The sequence below is a fragment of the Rhinoraja longicauda genome, chromosome 12, assembly GCF_053455715.1.
Source record: "Rhinoraja longicauda isolate Sanriku21f chromosome 12, sRhiLon1.1, whole genome shotgun sequence".
In the NCBI taxonomy this organism is placed as follows: Eukaryota; Metazoa; Chordata; class Chondrichthyes; order Rajiformes; family Arhynchobatidae; genus Rhinoraja; species Rhinoraja longicauda.
The window spans coordinates 29,955,865-29,976,973 of record NC_135964.1 but is presented as its reverse complement, the minus strand read 5'-3'; the positions used below and the strand labels follow the sequence as shown (position 1 = coordinate 29,976,973).

Here is a 21,109-nt window from a genome sequence, read left to right as displayed (position 1 = left end):
GCTCCCACCCTTTGGAACTCACTACCCCAAACCATCAGAGACTCCTCCTCACTCACCACATTCAAAACATCACTGAAGTCTCATCTGTTCAGCACTGCCTTCAATCACTGACCGTTACCTCTCCTTCTTTTTCCTTTTCTCTTCGTTAACTCATTTATCTACTTATTTTCTTTTATGTCTTAGTAAACCTTGTAAAGCGTCTTTGAGTGTTAGAAAAGCGCTATATAAATGTAATGTATTATTATTATTATTATTATTAAGACTGTACCACAGTCAAAGACCACCCTTAAAGTTCCTTTCTTTGAGTGATACACCCCGTGATGAGGGATGTACCAGAGTTCTCCATCACTTCGATTCAGCTGGTCCACTGATACCCTTTCAGCATTACCATTGTCAATCATTTCTGTGAGGAAAGATATATTCATCGTAAAACTTCTCATTTTTGCCAAACTTGCGTTTCAGGCTCGGGATGTGCTGCTCAGCAATGCAATGGTTATTTGGCATGATGGTGTTTTCTTGCTGGAAAGATAAGTCTAGACAATAGTGTCCATTTGTCATCCTTGCTGAGCGATTCATAATATCCAAGAACTTTAGCCCTTCTCTGGACATTTCTTCTGTTTCCTTGCTGGTTCTTTCACTGAAGTTGTGATTGTATTGCTTGACCAGTAGCTCCTCTAGGTTTGCAATGAATATTCAATTGACAGCAGCAGCAGGGCAGCCTGATGTCGTTGTCTCTTCTCAGGGGACCATAGATGATCCACCCCAGTAAGGTTTTCACAGCGTATGGTCCATCCCCTTGACTGTTGACTAGCTCCCAAGGTGCCAATACCTTTGAAGTATTTGTCCCGATGAGTAGGTCGATGCCAGAGTCTATTTCAGGAATCTTGACATCCATCTAGTAAGGCCAGTGTTTTAGGTCTTCTTGTCTGGGAATGTTTAGCTGAGAAACAGGCATGGTCTTATGTGTGAACACATCAGATAGTTGAATAAAATCATCTTTGTCCAGACTAGATATTTCCAAACCTGAGATATGACAACTGGTCATAGGCTTCACTTGATTCATGGTGCATGAGAATTTTGGTCTTTGGTCCTGCAATGCTCAGCCTTCTCATCAAGCTTTCTGTGCAAAAGGTAGATGAACATCCATGATCCAAAAATGCGTATGTTTTCAACACTGTGCTCCCTTTGTGGCTCTTCACGTTTCACGTGCTGGTACAATGGAGAAGATGCAGGTTTCATCATCGGCCCCAATATGCCCACCCATTTGAGATGCGAGAACATCATCATTCACAATTGGCTTTTCATTCTGTTCTGTATGTTTTGGGGTTTTTTCTTTGGCCTTTTGTTCAATGTGAAGTATTTCAGGATGATTTTGGTTGCACACATCACAAGCCAAATGACTCTTGCAGGCTTTGCTCATGTGACCTATTTTCAAACATCCAAAATAGACTCCCTTCTCCTTTAAGAAGTCTGGCCTTTCTTTGTGCTCCTTCTTCTTGATCTGTGAATCCGCCCCAATGTGTGACCACTTTTGTTACAGAACATACAAGAACCTTGTGGCTTGGTGGTAGATATGTCGCTTTTCATTCCCTTTGTTGTCAGATTTTCTTGCACCTGTGCTTCTGCGGGTTTTGCAGTTGTTGCAAAACTGCTTCCTCTTAGTTGCTGCCTTTCTCTTGCCTTAGCAAAAGTAGACAGTTGCAACTGGCTTGGCTTCCTGGATGTTTCCAAAAAATGGATCAGATAGTATCTTCACTTGTTTCTCTATGAAGTCCACCAGGTCAGAAAATCTTGCTCGATATCCAAGCTTGCCTTGTAGCTCACATGCCTTATCCCTCCACTTGCCTCTGAGCTTGTAAGGCAGTTTTAGAAGGATAGTCTTCATATTGGAAGCGACATTCATTTCCTCTATATTGGTGAGATGTTCCATTGCATTGCAACAATCTCTAAGGAACAGTGAGAATGCTTGCAATGCTTTCACATCTTCTGATCTGATCACTGACCAGGCCAATGCCTTGGCAATCTTATGTTCATTACTAAAATGCTCTTTAAGCAGTTTCTTTGCCTTTGGATAGCCCTGGGCTTGAGGTGTGTTGACAGCTGCGGACTGTCTTTTGCTCGATCTCTTGTATATTGCTCTAGAAAATGTAAGCGGTCACTGTTATCATTAAGTCTTTCTTTCCACTCCTCTCTCAAATGCCATGATGAAAATTTCATACTGCAAAGGATCGCCATCATAAACAGGAATGTCTCTTGGTGGTAGAGTAGAAGATTTTGTTGAGCCAGAAGAACAGTGATATCATTTTGCTTCCGGATTGGGTTATAGATATCATCTTGGTTTCCATCATACTGTCCAGGGGGTGGGGGGGGGGGGTTATTGAAGTAGTTGTACAAACAAGGAGATGAACATACCAGGCTGTACTTATTTCAAGCAAAGCGGTCCTTCGCCAGTTGTACAGGGCCCTAGTGAGACCACCTGGAGTACTGTGTGCAGTTTTGGTCTCCAAATTTGAGGAAGTATATTCTTGCTATTGAGGGCGTGCAGCCTAGGTTCACTAGGTTAATTCCCGGAAAGGCGGGACTGTCGTATGTTGAAAGACTGGAGCGACTAGGCTTGTATACACTGGAATTTAGAAGGATGAGAGGAGATCTTATTGAAACATAAGATTATTAAGGGATTGGACACGTTAGAGGCAGGAAACATGTTCCCATGTTGGGGGAGTCCAGAACCAGGGGCCACAGTTTAAGAATAAGGGGTAGGCAATTTAGAACGGAGATGAGGAAAAACGTTCAGTCAGAGAGTTGTAAATCTGTGGAATTCTCTGCGTCAGAAGGCGTGGAGGCAAATTCTCTGAATGCTTTCAAGAGAGAGCTAGATAGAGCTCTTAAGAATAGCGGTCAGGGGGTATGGGGAGAAGGCAGGGACGGGGTACTGATTGAGAATGATCAGCCATGATCACATTGAATGGTGGTGCTGGCTCGAAGGGCCGAATGGCCTACTCCTGCACCTATTGTCTATTGTCTCTTTCACATACAAGTCATGGCTGGCTGCTCTGTTCCCCCGTCTGCTCACAGCTCTCGTTGCAGTTCTGCTAAGAACTGTATCCTCTCTTGGTTCCCCATATCTAACTCCTCCCAGTTCCTGAATCCACAGATATACCATCTTGTTCTGGCTCCTCCCAGTCCATTACGCCCATATATGTATTCATCTAACGACAGCCCCCAAGAGTCCAAATAATACGGCAAGATATATCTGGACAAAATAATATAATATGCTAACAGCTGTCAGTACAAACACAAATGGCTCCTACATCTATGATTATGCCTATAATTGCAGAGAATTCTGGAAGCATCCTCCCTTCTGTCAATTCCATCTACACATCATATTGCAAAGGTAAAGGTGCTAATATAATCATGGACCATTTATAACCTGGTCATTTCCTTCCCCCAACACCCTCTGGTCAGAAGATACAAAAGCTTGAAAGCACAGGCCACCAAATTCAGGAACAGCTTATTTTCCGCTGTTATCAGACTATTGAACACACTTCTCATAAGCTAAGGGTGTAGACCCGACTCCCAATCTACTTTGTTGCAGCTATTGCACTTTTTTTTAAATCTGCATTTTCCCTGTAGCTGTCAGGTCCTCTGTGCATTGATGATTTGTATTTGTTTGGCAATTGTAGTGCAATATTTAAAAAAATAATTCTATTTATGCAATGCCTAAAATGACTGTATGACTTTATAAAATGTTTTAAAACCAATGAAACTTTCCCAGTATATCCATCATTGTAACACAGTAAGTAGCAGCCAATTGGCAGATGTTGAGGTCTGAAATAGGATTCAGTGTTCATTGGTTGTTTTATCTTAACTAGGACTCAAAGGACATTTCCTTTGCTCTCCTGTAAAATAATATCATGGAATACTCTGCAATTGTCCAGCTGCACTCAGTAATGTACTGGAATATCCACCTAGATTTTTGTGTTTATTCCTGAATTGATATTTAAATACACATCATTTTTTCACACTAAGCTAACACCGCAGCAAATTGTCAGGAAATTGTTTCAGGTAGTTGACATTTCTTCTGCTCATGGCTTGTTGATTGGAGAACAATTGAATGCATGATGTCAGCAGGACTGTGCTTTGAAATTACAAGAATATGCAAAGATTCTCAGTTCCAAATTTGGACACTCTCAGCTATGTTTACATATTGATAGCTGAATAAGCTGAATTATTTTCTAAAACAAAATTAAGATAAATCCCAATAAATGTTGATTGAGATTTTTTGTTTATACGTGAATTGTATCTTCACTGCAGAATTGTGGAAATATTGATGTTTTAGAATTTTCAAAATTCAATATTTTTGTGTAATTTAAATATTTTTAAAAATTTAAACAGAGAGAAATTACAGACTTGGAGGCTAAACGATCAGAAATAAAAGCTGCAATTAATGAAAAATCAGTTCAATTAAAGAAGGAACAGGAGCATCATATTCATCTTAAGAAAGAAATAGAGGTAAGTTAAGATGCACTAAAAATAATTTCCAGACTGATAGGTAGGTTTACATTGGGAATGGCTCATACAATGTTAACTGCAATGCCAGTCTGCCATGCTCCTGCAGCGTTTTGTTTTGCAGTGGCAGATTATATCACCTGGCCAGAACCTGATCTCAACAGTACATCTGCAAGGTGGGTTATATAGGGGCTTGGACATTTTTAATTTTGTACAATCGTGTACTTTTGAAGAGTAGCCTATTATATTTGAAATACTGGAAATAAAGGTAAAAGATTTCCTTTCGTTATAGAAGGAAGTGTCGCGGGTTAAAACTAAAGGGTGTTCACTGGTCAGAGTAGTCGAGTTGGGCGAATGTCCTGTTTGCATTGAACGTAGAACATTACAGCACAGGAACAGGCCTGTCGGCTCAAAATGGCCGTGCCAAACAGGATACTAAGTTAAACTAATCTCCTCTGCCTGCAGGTGATCCATATCTCTCTATCCCCTCATAATCGTGTGTCTATCCCAAAACCTCTTAAATGCCACTATCGTATCTGCCTCCACCACCATGCCAGACAATGCATTCCAAGCACCCATCCATCTGTTTAAAAAAGATTTGCCCCACATATTTCCTTTAAACATAACCATAAAGCTATTGAAATTTCCACCCTAGAAATTTCCACCCTCTATCTATGCTTCTTGTAATTTACTCAACTTCCATCTCCCCTCATCCTCTGAAGCTCCAACAAAAACAATGCAAGTTTATCCAAACTCTCCTTATAACTAATAATCCCTAATCCAGGGGTATCAAACTACCGGCCCATGAAGGGGTTCAATCCGGCCTACGGGATGATTTGGGGGGAAAAAAGTATATTCATGACCATTTATTATGTATCTGTACGGCAGACGTTCTCCCCCCCTCGCAGCTCTCTCTCCCTTGCCACTTTCTCCCCCTCGCCGCTCTCTCCCTCCCCCTCGCCGCTCTCTCCCCCTCGCCACTATCCCTCCCTCACCGCTCTCTCTCCCCCTCGCCGCTCTCTCTCTCCCCCTCGCCGCTGTCTCTCTCCCCCTCGCCGCTCTCTCTCTCCCTCGCCGCTCTCTCCCCCTCGCCGCTCTCTCTCTCTCCCCCTCGCCGCTCTCTCTCTCCCCCTCGCCGCTCTCTCTCCCCCTCGCCGCTCTCTCTCCCCCCCTCGCCGCTCTCTCTCTCCCCCTCGCCGCTCTCTCTCTCTCCCCCTCGCCGCTCTCTCTCTCCCCCTCGCCGCTCTCTCCCCCTCGCCGCTCTCTCCCCCTCGCCGCTCTCTCCCCCTCGCCGCTCTCTCTCTCCCCCTCGCCGCTCTCTCTCTCTCTCCCTCGCCGCTCTCTCCCCCTTGCCGCTCTCTCTCTCCCTCTCGCCGCTCTCTCTCTCCCCCTCGCCGCTCTCTCTCTCCCCCTCGCCGCTCTCTCTCTCCCCCTCGCCGCTCTCTCCCCCTCGCCGCTCTCTCTCTCCCCCTCGCCGCTCTCTCTCTCCCCCTCGCCGCTCTCTCTCTCCCCCTCGCCGCTCTCTCTCTCTCCCTCGCCGCTCTCTCCCCCTCGCCGCTCTCTCTCTCCCTCACCGCTCTCTCCCCCTCGCCGCTCTCTCTCTCCCCCTCGCCGCCCTCTCTCTCCCCCTCGCCGCTCTCTCTCCCCCTCACCGCTCTCTCTCTCTCCCCCTCGCCGCTCTCTCTCTCCCCCTCACCGCTCTCTCTCTCCCCCTCGCCGCTCTCTCTCCCTCGCCGCTCTCTCTCCCTCGCCGCTCTCTCTCCCTCGCCGCTCTCTCTCCCTCCCTCGCCGCTCTCTCTCCCTCCCTCGCCGCTCTCTCACTCCCCCTCGCCGCTCTCTCTCTCCCCCTCGCCGCTCTCTCTCCCTCCCTCGCCGCTCTCTCTCCCCCTCGCCGCTCTCTCTCCCCCTCGCCGCTCTCTCCCCCTCGCCGCTCTCTCCCTCGCCGCTCTCTCTCTCCCTCGCCGCTCTCTCTCTCCCTCGCCGCTCTCTCTCTCCCTCGCCGCTCTCTTTCTCTCCCTCGCCGCTCTCTCTCTCCCTCGCCGCTATCTCTCCCTCGCCGCTCTCTTTCTCTCCCTCGCCGCTCTCTCTCTCCCTCGCCGCTCTTTCTCTCCCTCGCTGTTCTCTCTCTCCCTCGCCGCTCTCTCTCCCTCGCTGTTCTCTCTCTCCCTCGCCGCTCTCTCCCTCGCCGCTCTCTCTCCCTCGATGTTCTCTCTCTCCCTCGCCGCTCTCTCCCTCGCCGCTCTCTCTCTCTCCCTCGCCGCTCTCTCTCTCCCCCTCGCCGCTCTCTTTCTCTCCCTCGCCGCTCTCTTTCTCTCCCTCGCCGCTTTCTTTCTCTCCCTTGCCGCTCTCTCTCTCTCCCTCGCCGCTCTCTCTCTCCCTCGCTGTTCCCTCTCTCTCCCTCGCCGCTCTCTCCCTCGCCGCTCTCTCCCTCGCTGCTCTCTCTCTCCCCCTCGCCGCTCTCTTTCTCTCCCTCGCCGCTCTCTCTCTCTCCCTCGCCGCTCTCTCTCTCCCTCACCGCTCTCTCTCTCTCCGTCGCCGCTCTCTCCCCCACTGCCGTCTGTGCCACCTGCTGCGCCGGCAGCTTGATGTGTGCACTTAGAAAACAATAGGCGGCAGTTAACCACCCGCTGTGCTTAAGCACCTACCACCCTGCACTGAAAACCACTAGAGCCCCACTTACGTCATCAGACACAGTATAAACACACAGAGTTCTCAGGTAAGTAACACCAGTAGCAAGGCTGAGACTGTTTGCTGATGTGGTTTAAAATGCTTTCCAAGAAAAAAAAAGTTGACATCAATGGTCAGTTTTTCAACGATAATTGGAAAGATATTTTTTTCTTCTGTGAGGTCATCGGCAAACCTGTGTGTCTGATATGCTCGCAACAAGTGGCTGTGGCAAAAGAGTACAATATCAAACGACACGATGAGACGTCACACGGAGAAAAATATGACAAGTACGCAGGATGACTCAGAACGCAAAAGGTAAACGAGCTCGAAGCAACTCTGAAAAAACAGCAATCATCAAAACAGTTATAGCAGAGACTGAGGCACATGAACGCAGGTTGAAAAAACAAAGGCAACGAAAGCTGTGGGAGCCGCGCACGTGCACAACTGATCCGGCCCGCATGAAGCTGCATTTTGCCCATTCTGGCCCGTGACCTAAAATGAGTTTGATACCCTTGCTCTAATCCATGCAGCATTCTAGTAAACCCCTTCTGCACCTTCTCCGAAGCCTCCGCATACCTCCTGTAATGGGGCGACGATAATACTCCAAATGCAGCATAGCCAAAGCCCAATACAACTACAATGTGACTCTCTTGTGCTCAATGTCTCGGCCGATGAAGTCAAGCATTCCATAGGCTTTCTTTACCATTCTATCTACTTGCATCACCACTTTCAGGAAGCTATGGACTTGGACTCCATCCTCCCTCAGTACATCAAAGCCGTTAAGAGTCTTGCCAGAAACTGTACTTTCCCTTTAAAATTCGACCTCCCAAAGTGCAACACCATGGGGCACCGGTAGAGTTGCTGCCTTACAGTGCCAGAGACACAGGTCCAATTCTGACTATGGGTGCTGCCTGTATGGATATGTATGTATGTATGTATATGCCTATATATATATACCAGGGGAAGGGCTGGCAAGTTGTGACTGGTGATGGGATCACATTGGAGGTGATGGGAATGTCAGAGGATGCCTAGGCTGTTGGGTGAAAGGTGAGGACGAGGGGAACTCTATTGTTCCATCTGAGGGGAAGGGGAGCGAGAGCAGAAGTACGGGACACAGGAGAAGTGGGTGAGGGATCCATCTAGGACAGCAGGTGGGAAACCATGTTTACTAAAGAACGAGGACATCTTGGATGTTCTAGAATACAAAGCCTAATCTTGGGATCTGACCTGGCAGAGACTGCAAAATTGACAGTTAGAGATAATTTGCAAGAGGCAGGATGGGAGGAAGTATCGTCCAGGTAACCATGGAAGTTGGTACTTTCAAATTCTCCATCATCGCCACATCGTACAAACTTACTGATTCCCACAGTTATCTTGGCTACACATCCTCCCATCATATCTCTAGTGGGAGGAAGTGTTGATCTAGTATCTAACTATTCAGAACTTCCAATACAAAATAAACCACTGCAGAAACATAAAACGGCATTCCTATGACTGCAAGGACTATAGAAAATGGCATTTATTAGATGGATCATCCTGGAGTGTTCATCAGTGATAAGGGCTTCCACCCAATCTGCGTGAATCTTCAGCTGTGCACATGATTCTTCGGTAGTTGCTGTGATGCTTTTCTCTTGTGATCTTTTAACTTAACTTTGAAGGATCGCATCGAACCAGTGACTTTTTGCCAGGTGGCACCCTACGATGGCAGCCCTGCCAACGGTCTGTCTCATCCTTTTCTTTTGTTGTTTTTAATCTGTTGTTAAATGTATGTTTTAGTGTATCTTTAGTTTTGTCTTATGTGGGGGTTGGGGGGGATTTTTAAAAAAAAATCTCTTTCCTTGATGGAGATGCGACTTTTTCCGTATCGTATTTCCGTCCGCACTGCGGTCTAACATCGTGGAGCTGGCGGTCCCTTTACTGGGATCTGCTTTGGGAGCTCCAACCGTGGGAACCTGCAGAATTAACATCGTGGAGCTCGCGGTCCGTTGGTTAGGGACCGACTTCGGGAGCCAACTGCAGGAACTCCGACCGCCCCGATCGCGGGAGCTTCATCGCCGGCTGCGGGAGCTTCGATTGCCCCGACTGCAGATGGTTCGACTGCCCCCGTTGCAGGAGAAAAGGAGGGAAGAAGATAATACGTTATTGCCTTCCATCACAGTGCTCTGTGGTGGATGTTTATGTTAATTTTTATGTAGTTGTGTGTCTTGTTGCTTTTTTGGTATGACTGTGTGGCAAATCAAATTCCTTGCATGTTTTTACATACTTGGCTAATAAATTAATTACAATACAATACAATACCATTTATTGGCCTACATTTTCTCGGTATTGGATTCCTCAAGGAACTCAGTTTTAGTACCCTTTCTTAACATAGGATATATTTCTGGGATATATGGGAAATGTTTCAGTTGAAAGGATGTTCACTTGGAAACACAGTGCATGAAGTTGAATGAAATATTCAGTGAGCAAGGATAAAGCTCAACATATTTGCAGTTCTGTGATGAAAATTTTGTTCATTTAACAAAGGGTCAGAGGTTGTCTTGGAAAAAAGATGCATTGCAAACTCTTGATAGTTTTATATGCGTGTTATTGTACAACTTTTATTGTTTAATATCAATGCAAATATATTTTCTGCTGGAGGGAAGTTTCCTTGAGTTTGTTGTTTGCGAGGGGGCGCTGCAATCTCTCACCTTGTCCCGGCTCTGGGTCGGTGGCGATCCGCTCTCCGATGAATCTTCTCCGGCAGCTTCTGCCTCCAGTACCCGCCGCTGCTGCCGCAGTTCCACGGCTCCGGGACAAGTTAAAGAGTCGGGGAGAGTTGAGGGGAACTCGCCGAATAAAGTTTAAAAAAACAAAAAATTATCGTAGTTTTTACTAATTAACCATATGTACACCAAATTAACAGTTTTGAAAACAGTATTTTCTTACCTATAGGGAGAAAAACTGGAGAAAAAAATGAAACAAAGATTTGTTTACATGGAACAGATGAGCTAGCGACAATTCTATGCCCCCGACCTATGACCTGCGCATGCTCATTCGGAATACCAAACTCGCTTATTGTGCACTGGTGTCACTGGTGTAGAAGTGAAATAGAGAAGTGTTCTGGACCCATTGAAGACTTGGAGTCCCTCCAGACACAGTTAATGATTTCTTAACTCAATAAGGTTAGCGAATAAAGTCTCAACTACTTTCGCTAACCGTAGCCATTTCTTGTCCATCTCTCATTACCCCCATAGGCTTGCTAGCCCATTTCAGAGGACATTTAATCGTCAATCACATTGATGTGGGTCTCGTGTCACATTTAGGTTGCAAGTGGACATTGAGCTCAGCCAAGCGTTTGGCACTTCTGTGTCCATGCAGTGCTGTGAAAAGTTACCAGCATTTAAGCTGAAAAAAGCTGTTAGTTCCATGTGAAAGCACAGCAAAATCTCAAGTCGATCTGCTTTGCAAATAGTGTTGACATGGAGGGAGGCATGTAAGGGGAAATAAGAAATGAATGTGTTGGAAGTGGAACTCAAAGAGAGAGAAAACTCAGATTTCTAACTGCATAAAATAAATGGGACATGGAAGTTGTAAAATTTAAAATATAAAATGCATCTATTTTGGAGAGTCCATTTTTTCAACGTATAATGTAGAGCTCACATATTCCTTATGCTAATTTCCTGAAAGTAACTTCAAGAAATTAAACGTTTTATCAAGGATATGGAAAGCATGTTTTTTTCTCTTTTAATTCTGAATATCAAAGGCAATTTAATGCACCCAGTTCAAGGCAAGTACAATGGTGGCAATATTAAAATCATTCTGAAAGATCCACATCTCATTCACCTATGATAAATAACTGTGTTATTTACAGGGTTTTTTAAGAGCAGCAAATAATTCACTGAAAGTGGCTAGGAATGTCATTAGTGTTTTACAATTTCTATCTACAAATAGAAGTGGCTGCCTCGCCAACAGTTTGTCTGCCCTTTCTTCATTGTTATTTTTAGTGTGTGTTAAAAAGCATATTTTAGTGATCCTTGGTTTGTTTTATGTGGGGGGTTGGGGGGAGGAGGTTGGGGAGAACTTTTTTTTCAATCTCTTACCTCGACAGAGATGCGATTTTTTTTCCACATCGTTTCTCCATCCCCACTGCGGCCTAACATCGTGGAGTTGGCGGCCTTTCCTGGAGACTGACAGGCACTCCAAGCCGCAGGAGTCTGCGGGACTTTAACATCACGGAGCTTGCGATCCCTTTGCCGGAGATCGAAGCTCCAACCGCAGGGCCTGTGGAATTTAACATCGTGAAGCCTGCGGTCTCTGGTAAGAAGAGGCCGACTCGGGAGCTCCATGCCGCGGAGAGAGTTTCAACCGCCCCGATGCAGGAGTTTTGATCACCCTGACGGGAGCTTTGATCGTCGGCTGCAGGGGCTTTGATCGCCCTGACTGCGGATGGTTTGACTGCCCCGACCGCGGGAGAACAAAGAGGAAGGAGTTTGAACTTGATTACCTTCCATCAGAGTGAGGAATGTGGATTCCACTGTGGTGGACGTTTATGTTAACTTCTATGTGGTTGTGTGTCTTGTTGCTTTTCACTTAGTTTGGCTGTATGGTAACTCAAATTTCAGTGTACCTTAATTGGTACATGTGACAATAAACTGACCTTGTAACCTTGAGAAGTGCTATTTAAATGGGTACTAGGTTATTTTTCTTTAAGTATTGTTTTCTGACACATTTTTCTGATTATCAATGACGTAGATGAGCATCATCTTGAGCACACATGTTTAGTTGGAATACGATAAACTGCAAAAGCTATAAGAGGAGCTTTCATGAAAGCCACATGTAGCTGTAGCTGATCCTCGGGTAAACTAAGCAAAAAGACTCTGTTTTTACTGAACAAGTATGGCAATGATAGTCCAGTCAGCAAAAATAATGCATTGTTTTATATTAATCCTCATGATTTGAGTTTGTCTTAGAGACATACACCATGATTGGATGTGTATGGGGGGTTTTCCGTACCAGTGGTTGGTTTATGTGCTTGAATTGCCAAGGGATACAGAATAAATAAACCAAAGTAAAAACCTGCATTATTTTTTAATATCACAGACCAATTGCACAATAATTGAGAGAAAGCTTTACTATTGACAAAGGCTGCTATTGACTACATGTCCACAGCTTATAATGGAAAGAAAATTGTGTCCTTTCCCATTGTCATACTTTTGAAGACATGGTGTTGTTGGCTCTGGCAGAGGACAGAGAACCTTTATGTGTGTACAAGTCTACATACTCATTTCTACAACTGCAGATGAGCCAACAAATATAAGTGCTGTAGCCACCTGGTTCCCATAGGCAAAGTGGATTGCAGAGTGGTTGAGATAGATACTGCACAGATATGCAATAACCTCTGGAAAAGGTACAATCTTCCATATAGCCATAAATTTAGCAGTGACTGAATCCTTATATTCTCATTCCTCGCCCTCCACAATGATGTTGAAATTTTAAGATATCAAGAGGCATGTTAGAAGGTGCAGGGTGGGACAGGGAAAATAACGGTTCAAGGTGATGCTCTGTTAATCTTATTATTTGATACTCCTTGTTATAAATTGAGGGGTTAGACTGACATGCTCAATAGGTTGTATAGGAAGGAATAGCAGATGCTGACTTATACCAAAAGGCTCAATAGGTTTGCAAGTTTAGCATGGATTATATTGATAGAGACCACTTATATCTCGTCACCTGTTGCCTTAAGTGGTGGTGCTGGGCCTGTCCTTTGAGCTGCTAGATTTGTTACAAGGTCAAGAACTTTAACATTAGGGTGACCATACTCTCACAATATTTGTCATATGGGAAATTGAAGATTAGTAGTAAATCTCTCTGTACTTCCTAAAGTATATTTTAAATCAAAGATTCCCCGTGTTCTGATGTAAAAGTATAGATCTAAAATGTTAGCTTTCTCTCTACACAAATGCTGTTGACCTGATGAGTATTTCCAGCAATCATTTTGTTATTTCATATTTCCAGCATCCACAGCAAAAGGCTTTTGTGTTTTAGACTAGTGATAAATCTCCAGGTCAGATGGTTGTGCAACATGTAGGTATAGAAGTAGTTGAGTTCTTAATGCCTATCTCCTCAAAACCCTTCTCTGTTGAATGTGTAAGAGGTGAAGGACAGAAAGATGCTGACATCCAGGACTTGGATTATTGGGTGGAGACAAACAAGCTGCTCTTAATAGAGAATCATCTTTCTAACCAACTCACTTGATTGTTGTAAGTTATTCATAATGTGGTTTGCACAATTTATTTGTGTAGTTAACATTAAGTGAAAAGGCTGGTCCACATAATCAATCAATTTTAGTAATGATTAAATGAGGAATCCTTATCTTTCTCTTGAGCCTGATGCTCTGCCAACAAATTCCCTACTTATAGGAATGCTCTCCACCTAGTGATCAATTTAATTTTAGTTATTGTTTTCTGACACATTTTTCTGATTATCAATGACGTAGATGAGCATCAAGTTAATTTTAGAATATATTAAGAGAATGAATATTCATTTTATTTCTGCAGGTACAAAACAAAAGATGTGAAGCCATACTTAAGCGTTTGTATTGTCAATTGAATAAAATTCAGTCCAACAAACGTCAGTTGACTTGGGACATTCAACAGATGGAAAAAAATGCAGCACACCTGAGAAGCTGTCTCGGAATAACAGAGGAAAACTTGTAACATAAAAGATTTAGAAATCTTACTGTTTTAAAGTTAAACGTGCAGGAGATAAATGCTGCTTAAAGATGTTGATATTGCAAACTTCATTTGGACTGGACTTTCACAATGTGATAAAGACAAATGCTCCTCTGTCAGTCATTTTAACAAAAGTCGAAGCATGTTATTTTGTCGTGTTATCTTTAAAATAGTGGGCAGAAGAATGGCATGGATGTGTTAGTGGACATGTTTTATAAAGGAGTCCAGAGGTATCTGCAATATTGAATGAATTTGACTGAAAATTCTTTTATTTGCAAGACAATCACATTTTTAAATCTTTTGGATTGAACCATACCTTTATTTTAAATCCATGCATTTAATAATTTATCAATGTTTTCCTGTGATCATATTAGAGTTCTCAGGTCAACTTCAGGCAAAGTTAAGAAATGCCATTTTCATTCTAGTTAGGGGTATTGTAGTTTATCATTTTTATTTTACAGCTTTAAAATTTGTTGAATTTCAAATAAACAATGAAATAGCATTTTGTCTATAATTTTAATGAATGCTAGTTACATACTGTGACAGTGCACAAAGAACATCGGAGAATATAATCACTTTATTTTCAATTGAAATTTCTGTATTCCACCATTTTTGCATCCTTTTTAATGTTGCTTTTCTCCTTTTCTTGCTGTTTGCATCTTTTTATATCCACACCTGGTTATCCTTTTTCTTCTGCAGCAGGGAAATGAGCCAATGTTGCTGGAGCTGGAAAATTATGATGTTCAAGCTTTTTTCTCATTACCTTCAAGTCACATGCTTCCCTTGCTCTCATTACAGTATATTCTTTCCTTCCATACACATTCCTTACCACCACTCTTTCCTATTACTATTAATTTTGCTTCCCATTCACCTCTTCCTTTCCATGGTTCAATTTTTACTCATTCTAAATGTAATCTTACCTTCACTCTCTCTTACCTCCTTTCCTTAAGGATGGTGGTGAGAAATAAGAGGCTTATTCACCCTTAATGTGATATATTTATGCTACCATCTTTTGCATATCTGCTTCTCAAGTGAGTTTTATTTGTTCTCAGAGTTCACTTTTATTTTTATTTTAATTACCTCATAATCTTAGGACAGTTCTCATGAACAGAACTCCTACATAATCCAGAGGACTGTCTCTGTATGAAATTAAAGCTAAATATAGTCTCAGTATTTTTTTATTATTATTAAACACCCATGTTTTTTACGGATGCCCTCTAGAGAATAAAATCCACCCTACTCATCCAGTCTGGCCTGCATGTAACTCCAGCCCCAAGAATATAGTTGATTTAACCATCTTGGGAGTTCGTGAGCCAGAGGTGGATGGGGCAGTAAATGTGAGCATTGCCAGTGATATCCAGTCCCTTTGAACTCATAAATAAAAAAGTCACAGACTTAAAGCCCCTTTTAGCCATCACATAAAGACTGGCCATTATGTGGATGATTGCAGTCACTAGTGTGCAGACTTTAATCACAACACTGATGTATGGCTTCTAAATGAATGCATTTGATTGGAAGGAGCGATTTCTCTATGTCTGCCGAGGAACCCTCGTGAGCTAAGCGGCTGATGGTGAAGCTATCTGTACAGATCCTTTTGAAGGTGAGAGAATGTCATTAAATATCCATTGATTTGTTCACAGTGCGCAGGATGCTCTGCCCCTCAGTAGAAGCTGATGAGATGTTCCGGTCAATTATTTGTAGGTTTCTTTCAGCTTTCCCTTTAGAATGCACTAATAAACAATTTTAGGTAAAGTCCACTGCAAATGAAATGCAGAATGGGATTCCTCCAGCAATCTTCCCCTGTGAAACTTGGCAATTGGATAGCAAAGGCAGTGGTGTCAGGGCAGCCCACATCTGCGTGGGGTGCATCAGCAGGTAGTGAACAACAATGTCAGACTCCTCCAGGAGAGTACTGTGGTGTGGTCCCTGAGCCCTGCAGACACTGGAATCACATCTGGAGGATTTTTCACGACACGCTTACTGGTAGCAATTGTTCAACTGCATGCATGATACTGGGAAGAATTAAATGGCGGGAATGAGAGGACAGCCTCTATTCTCCAAGATCCAGCTCTCCATGCTGAGCATACCTAGGTTATGGCAGGAACACGAACTGCCTGAGGACAAAGCCTTGTGAACTCTCTGGAAACACTTAGCTGAGGATGAGTTTTTTCTCATGGAACTCCTGGTGATTCAGGAGGAGTGTTGAGTTCTGAATGGGAGCCAGAAGCACAACAAGCCTACCACTCTCCGAGCCTTGGGGAATTCCATCGTCCTTAAAAGATTTATATACCCACCCAATCTGATTATCTGTGCTGAAACAATGGAAACACAGTCTCTCTTTCTTGAGTTAGGGACCATCAGTGCACTCCTCAAACTAAAATGTGGCATATGTCAGCCATCTCCAGGAATGACCAGGGTATCTAGGAGCTTCAAAGAGATAGTGACCATGTCCATTCTGGGCAGAGCTGTGAAAGCACAAGATCATTGTCTCTGGTAAATTGTGATGGCTTCCTGAATCACCAGCCAACCTCCAGAATGTCTGCAGTATTCTGCAGAACTGTCAGATGTGAGAGTGTTCCTTTAGGTCACACAGCTACAGTGAATGGAGTGCTATGAAAAATATTTTCCTTGTGATTGATCAACAATATTTCCAGAGCAGAAAAATGTTATCCAATTTCACCTGGTGATGCTGAATAAGATACAATAAATAGCATCACAGTAAATTGTACTCAACATACTTAGGCACAAAGTGATCTAAAGTGCCATTGAATTTCTTGAACCTACTAATTCCCAGAGATTAATCATGTTTTCACAATTATCTCAATAAAACATTTATTATTAATCACATAGTGCCTTAACAATCCAAAGTTAAGGTGCTGGTAAGCTGGGAAATACTGCCATCTTGTGGCCAGAGAGAAATTAGATATTGAGATCTCAGAAAAAATGTAAATAGCTGCACATAAATTGTGGCCCAGGGATAAGGTCTTGATCCTAATTATTCAAATCAATTTTGTTAATCATTTAATAATTTGTGCTCTTGAGTAATGGACTGAGCTAAGCATTATAACCAAAAGGCACAATAGAAAGCTCAGCTAAAAGGATGCAGTGTTATTGCACTAAAAATAACACTGTGGTTTGTGTAGGAACCATGCAAGAAATAACCAGGCTCAGCTTTGTATGTCTCTCACAAGGTAGAACCTCTGACAATGCAGCACTTCCTTAATATTAGGTAGCAGCAACAACTTTAGTCTTTGAACCAGAACACGAACCTACAGCCTCTGACTTCAGAGAAGTGCCTAACTGAGAACTTTGTTGCTGTTTAATATTTGCTATAATTAATGCTGTTTAATCATTACAAATATTAATGCTGTTTTACATCAACCACTGGCACAACACTAGTTCTGAAAAAAAATTGCCTTACCAAAAAAAGATTATGGTCAGAAGATCAACTCCGATTACTGTCAGTCTCCAGGTATAAAAAAAGGGATTTATTTTATCTTTATTCAATTGCAGGCTACGGACATTGATGGCAGGGCCAGCATTTATCAGCCAATCCAGGGAAATTAAGCATCAACAACCTTAGGCCTGTAGTCACTTAGATTGGAGGGTAGCTAATGTTATCCCACTTTTCAAGAAAGGAGCGAGAGAGAAAACGGGGAATTATAGACCAGGTAGCCCGACATCGGTGGTGCGGAGGATACTGGAGTCAATTATTAAAGAAGTAATAACGACGCATTTGGATAGCAGGAAAAGGATTGGTCCAAGTCAGCATGGATTTATGAAGGGGAAATTCTGCTTGACGAATCTTCTAGAATTTATTGAGGATGTGACAAGTAAAATAGATGAAGGAGAGCCAGTGGATGTAGTGTATCTGGACTTTCAGAAAGCCTTTGATTAGGACCCACATAGGAGATTAGTGGGCAAAATTAAAGCACATGGTATAGGGGTAGGGTATTGACATGGATAGAGAATTGGTTGGTAGGCAGGAAACAGAGAGTAGGAATAAACGGGTGCCTGTCAGAATGGCAGGCAATGGCGAGTGGTGCCGCAAGTCTCGGTGCTGGGGCCGCAACTATTTACAATATATATTAATGATTTAGATGATGGAATTAAAAGTAACACTGGCAAATTTGCTGATGACACAAAGCTGGGTGGCAGTGTGAACTGCGAACAGGATGCTAGGAGGTTGCAGGGTGACTTGGACAGGTTGAGTGAGCAGATGCATGGCAGATTAATGTAGATAAATGTGAGTATCCACTTTGGCGGCAAGAACAAGGAGGCAGATTATTATCTCAATGGTGCCAGATTAGGAAAAAGGGAAGTACAACGAGACCTGGGTGTCCTTGTACACCAGTCACTGAAAGTAAACATGCAGGTAAAGCAGGCAGTGAAGAAAGCTAATGGCATGTTGGCCTTCATAACGAGAGGATTTAAGTATAGGACTAAAGAGGTCCTTCTGCAGTTGTACAGGTCCTTGGTGAGACCAAATCTGGAGTATTGTGTGCAATTTTGGTCTCCTAATTTGAGGAGCACATCCATGCTATTGAGGCAGTGCAACGTAGGATCACGAGGTTAATCCCCGGGATGGTGGGACTGTCATATGAGGAAAGATTGGGCTTGTATTCACTGGAATTTAGAAGGATGAGAGGGGATCTTATGGAAACATATAAAATTATAAAAGGACTGGACAAGCTAGATGTAGGAAAAATGTTCTTAATATTGGGGGAGTCCAGTACCAGGGGCCACGGTCTAAGAATAAAGGAGAGGCCATTTAAAACTCAGGTGAGAAAAAACTTTTTCACCCAGAGAGTTGTGAATTTGTGGAATTCTCTGCCACAGAAGGCAGTGGAGGCCAATTCACTGGATGAATTTAAAAGAGTTAGATAGAGCTCTAGGGGCTAACGGAATCAAGGAGTATGGGGAGAAGGCAGGCCACCGGTTACTGATTGTGGATGATCAGCCATGATCACAATGAATGGTGGTGCTGGCTTGAAGGGCCAAATGGTCTCCTGCACCTATTTTCTATGTTTCTATGCCACTTGAGCAATAAAATAAACCAGCAAATCACAATCTTCTGCAGTTATCCCATTAAAGGGGCTTTCTACATCAGTTTCTGGGGATGTTGTTACATCACTCACATAATCTAGCTATAAGAAAGAGGTTTAGCTATTGCACATTGAGTCCAGTGCTGGGAAAGTAATAAGAGAGGGTGCGCTTATTGGAATTCTTTCAATTTCATCACTAACTTGGAAGCTGCCTTAATTGGCCTGAAAAATTGGTAGTAAATTCAAAAAATTCTCTTCATCTTCCAAAGAATGAATGGGAAATAGACAGTGCTAAAGGCACATTGGTTCTTTGCCATGGATCTGTGGCCCTCAGGGCTTCACCTCAACTTCCTTTATCCTGAAGAGAGGAATCTGCGGCATTTCAAATTGATCAACTCGCCATCTTGCAGAAGCGACAAGGGAAAAATCTTGGCCTGATAACGATATGCATTTCAGTCATTAACCTTGAATTTCAGCAATCTGACTCAGCTGCAGCATCTAGACCAAGACCAAGCCAACAATGCTGTTGCAGACTTCTATTGCAAACAATGAAGGCATACAATAGAGACTGCTGGTGCTGGAATCGTGAGCAAAAGACACTGCTAGAGGAGCTCAGCGAGTTAGGCAGCATTTGTGGAGGGAAATGGACAAGTGTCATTTGAGGTTGGGATCTTTGTTCAGAAGGATGGAGTAGAAGGGAGATGGCTAGCAGAGAGGAGAGGGGAAAAAGTGGGGTACAAACTAAAAAGTGATAGGTGGATTCAGGTTAGGAAGGGTTGATTGGCAAATGAGCCAGGTGGGGGAGAGATGGGTGGAGATGGTAACCAAGGCTGGAGGTGATATCAAGAAGTCAAAAGGGTGCAGATGGAGGAAGGGGCAGGTTTGGGGAAGGGAAAATGAAAGTGTGGGAGATTAACAGATGCTGGAGGGGAAAGGAACTAGGTGATGGGGCGGGGACGGGATGGACTGGGTGAATGACAAGGAGGGAGTTATGTGAAATTGGGGAATTGATTGATCAAGCCATTGGGGTGTAGGCTACCCAAAAGGAATATAGATTGCTGTTCTTCCAGTTTGTGTGTGGCTGCACATTGACAGTGGAGGAGACTAGGGCAGATAGCTCACAATGGAGAGAGAAATTAAAATGGCTAGCAACCAAGAGTTCCATCAGTCCCTAGTGGAAAAAGCACTAGTGTTTGGCAAAGCGGTCTCTTCGTCTATGCTTGGTATCACCATTATAGAGGAGGCCACAATGAAAGCCCACCTGCATCTTATTCAAATTAGCTCAGATAAAGAAGCTGATAATTTCTAGTTAATTAAAAGATTCCTAGGATCATTTTCATTAAGAGCATTTGGTTCCTAATGAGTCCAACCAGAACGAGGAGAAGACACTTTGTAACCCAGAAAGGCAAGATATGTTTTTCAAGTGTGACCACTCTTGTCTCGTACAATAAACATAGCTTCAGAACCTGCCTCTTAAGGGCTTCCGCACCATATATAATTAGGAAGAACAGTGTGCATCATGGAAAGATTACAGAAAAGAAAGGGATGTTGATATAGTTTATTGCCTGATGGGAGTCTATTCCTAGGACGTTGATTCTAAACATACAGCAGCAATTGGCCTGGGGCTTATTTGTTTACTGCTGCCATGTGCTGAGCCTAGCTTGGCAGAAGCCATGAAAATTTGCAAAGTTTGTTAACGTTTCAGTGGGTTATCATTGTTTGAGAAAAGAGAGAGAATGGATTATGAAAGGTATCAACATTTTTACAGTGCTGTTAGAAACTAACACAACACGTTTACAGGGCATTGCCACGGGACCAGCAAGACAATCTCCACTGCAAAGGACCTGTTGACCAACAGCCCAGCAACTTGAATCCAGCAGATGTGATTATGCAAGTGATCATTGAGAGATATGTCCCTGAGCTGCAGGAATAGCACATTCTCGACATTCAACATCAGATTTGGGAAATATCACCAAAGGAAGTGACACTTACAGCTGTGAATATGTTCATGTTCTTCAATTCCCAGCATTAGCCAGCTGCTATATGTTGCCTCTCAGGTTTCCCAGAACATCTGGATGTGCTAGAGAGTAGATGAGCTAATCAAGCAAAAGATACAATAATGTGTGAAGACATCAGTCTCATTGGTCTCAGGAGCCAATTATTGACCATGTATGAAAG

The 21,109-nt window shown here is 43.3% G+C and overlaps 1 protein-coding gene across 1 annotated transcript in view; it reads left to right on the top strand.

Moving 5' to 3' along the window:
- The window catches only part of ccdc122 (coiled-coil domain containing 122), a 30,265-nt gene extending 16,394 nt beyond the window's left edge, over positions 1-13,871 (top strand). The window contains exons 4-5 of the mRNA XM_078408722.1: positions 4,396-4,512; positions 13,713-13,871. Of these exons, the coding sequence (XP_078264848.1) occupies positions 4,396-4,512; positions 13,713-13,871 (276 nt within the window). The remainder of the gene's footprint in view (positions 1-4,395; positions 4,513-13,712) is intronic.
- Positions 13,872-21,109: the final 7,238 nt, after the last annotated feature.